Source organism: Aplysia californica, unplaced genomic scaffold (assembly GCF_000002075.1).
Source record: "Aplysia californica isolate F4 #8 unplaced genomic scaffold, AplCal3.0 scaffold00330, whole genome shotgun sequence".
NCBI lineage: Eukaryota > Metazoa > Mollusca > Gastropoda > Aplysiida > Aplysiidae > Aplysia > Aplysia californica.
In genome coordinates, this window is record NW_004797600.1 from 220,209 (window position 1) to 222,836 (window position 2,628).

Sequence of the window (2,628 nt, forward strand, 5' to 3'; positions counted from 1 at the left end):
ATTTCTCTCTCTCTCTCTCTCTCTCTCTCTCTCTCTCTCTCTCTCTCTCTCTCAAATGTGCACACATACACACACACATCAAGCCAACTAGAGAAAAAGGAGATTTGGTCACTTTTAAGGACAAGCGGGCTAACCTAGATTTCGCGGCTTCCAAAAATCTTGACCTACGCGAAATGTGGGCATTGCCCTTCCTATATGATTTCATTGGTTTCGTTGGTGTGTATATTTCTTTGGTTATAGAGAAAAGTCTTCGTCTTTTAAAGAACCGAACAAGGGGGAAAACTTTACCTTTGATTTTCTCAAAACGGCATTTTTCGGGATTGTCCCCTTGTACTTAAAAGCGACCATCTAGTATAGGTATCCATTCCAAATAATTCTTTGTGGTTTTATATGTGGTGGAAGATTCATAAAAAAGCTTTAGCACTAAAACAGTTCATGGGTCCATCCCAATGTCATTTGTTGTCCTTTCTCACTTTCTTTCAGCGATAGCCGCAGTCCTTCTTCAGAGTCCAGCCGCTCTAGTCCTGGCAGGAATCGATTTGGCAAAAACAGAAACCGTGGTGCAAAAACCCCGAGAGGGCGCGGTCGCGGCAGGGGAGGCAAAGATGATGCTGGTGTCTCAGACAGTGGAGGACTATCCCTCTCTACCAAGAGGAACAAAAAGAAAGGGTGGGCATTTGTCACAGTCAAAAGCTTCTTTTTGTTGAATATTTAGGGATCAGTCATAAATCGTAAATGTTCATGTATATGGTTATGGTTAAGATTCTTTCTGCAGTGGTTTATTGAAGAAAGCAGTGATCGGCCACCTTATTGATCTGAGCCTTTTCTATTGGTAAAGGATGAAGATGAATCTGCTGTTGAGCGAATGGTTATTTATGGCCAGTTGTCTTTGCACATTTGTTGAGTGTGTGCTGGTTTCAGTCTTTGAATTTTGTTGAAATAGTGATTTTAAAAAAATGAATAGCTACCCCCCGGGGCGGGACCACTGACTGAAGTGTCTTTAGGCCATTCCCAAAGGGGGGACATTTCACGTTCTAACAATATCATGCTCATAACTGTGCCTGAACTACAACAGGGAACTGCTGCTTTTTCTTTCCTAATCCTTACTGTCTTTTTATTTTACTCTACTTCTTTTGTATGTTTGTCATACTCTTGTGACCGGCTATTTTCGGGGTGCCTTGATAGTGGAAGCAGACTTTGTGCTGCTGAAGCTAGAGAGGTGAGCAGAGTAAGTCTGATTCCCTGAAAGGACTTCTTTGTTGACATCCACCCCTTGGCGCTCATATGACCTTATGCAGTTGCGAGCGCCGTAAAACCTCTGCTAAAACGTAAATGAATAGCTGTGCTCTTTTGCTTATTTTTTCTCTCTCTTAAACCAAAATGCATCTTTTGTTTACAGTTGGACGTGTGGCTTTTGTGCAAGATTGTTTTTTGGTTCAAATTTTTAAACATTTTTTTTCTTTTGTTCCATTTGAATGATATTTAATGTCAATTTTATCTTTTGCTCATGGATTTGTTCAATCAGAAATCTAAAATTCACCTATGATGATCCAATGAAGAAAGCTCGCATGCAGATTAGAGCTGCTCGTTTTGCTGGGGAACTTCAGAAGCCAAAAGTGAAAGCCACAATCTCCATCAACGATTCCATCAACTCTGTAAGTGTGTAACATTGAATGAAGGCTTTATTGTTTGATTACTGTCATTGTTGATTCGTTGTTGGTAGCAAAATGGGACTGACTGGTTTTTGATGCACATATTGTTTTGTCTGTATTTTTTTTGGTTGGATTGTGTCTCTAGGTTCTAAATGGCTGCAATATTCTGCTGGTTGTCTTTTTTTTTTTTTTATGCTGGGAAGTTTGTTCCATTCAATCAATATACAGGTTCCTTATTTAAATCTCTTTCACTATCAAGTGGGTATAAGAATGTAATGTATACCAAAGGTCTATTCGAATTGCTTTTATTTTAGAATCATGGCTTTTCTCTCATTCCAGAGCTATAAGGATGATGATGTAGATCTGTCTGAGTTTTCTGTTGTTGGAATGTGTCAAGACTTGGAGAAGCCATACTTGCGCCTGACTGGGGTAAGTGTACTCATTGGCTACTAAGTACTAAGTTTGATGTTCAGGAAAATCTGTTTTCATCATTTGTTGTCTAATAGTTTAACTGACCATCCAATGGAATCACTTTGTCAGTTGGAGTCAAAATGTTGCAGCATGTACTTTCCAATTCTCATTTGCTGATGCTGTAGCAGCTTCTGTTTTTTTTTCCTATCTTGTCAATACATTATGTACTTAGTTCTTTTCATTCTCAAAGTTAGTTTTTGTTTTTGTTTTGCATCAGTTTATACTGTTGGCCTTCAGATATAGGTCATTTCAGAGACAGACGGGTTAGATGCAACAGTATAAGTAGTGGCACCTGTAAACCGCTTCTCTGCATTGTTTTGTGGACAGAGACATGTCAGGTGCCATACAAACATTCTTGTTATAATGGTGTAACGAATGATTTTGTAATTTCTAAGTCATACTTTATGTGATGCTTCTGTTACTGATATGTTCATAAGACCTTAAAAGTATCACCAGGAAGGTACTTACTCTGCATTACCCTCTTGAAATATGATTGTATGTATAT

The 2,628-nt window shown here is 38.8% G+C and overlaps 1 protein-coding gene across 1 annotated transcript in view; it reads left to right on the forward strand.

The window, feature by feature from the left end:
• LOC101861135 (leukocyte receptor cluster member 8) overlaps window positions 1-2,628 on the forward strand; it is a gene marked incomplete in the record, with an annotated part of 38,317 nt that overhangs the window by 16,818 nt on the left and 18,871 nt on the right. Inside the window, 3 exon segments of the mRNA XM_005102547.3 lie at window positions 484-669; window positions 1,526-1,655; window positions 1,992-2,081. Of these exon segments, the coding sequence (XP_005102604.2) occupies window positions 484-669; window positions 1,526-1,655; window positions 1,992-2,081 (406 nt within the window).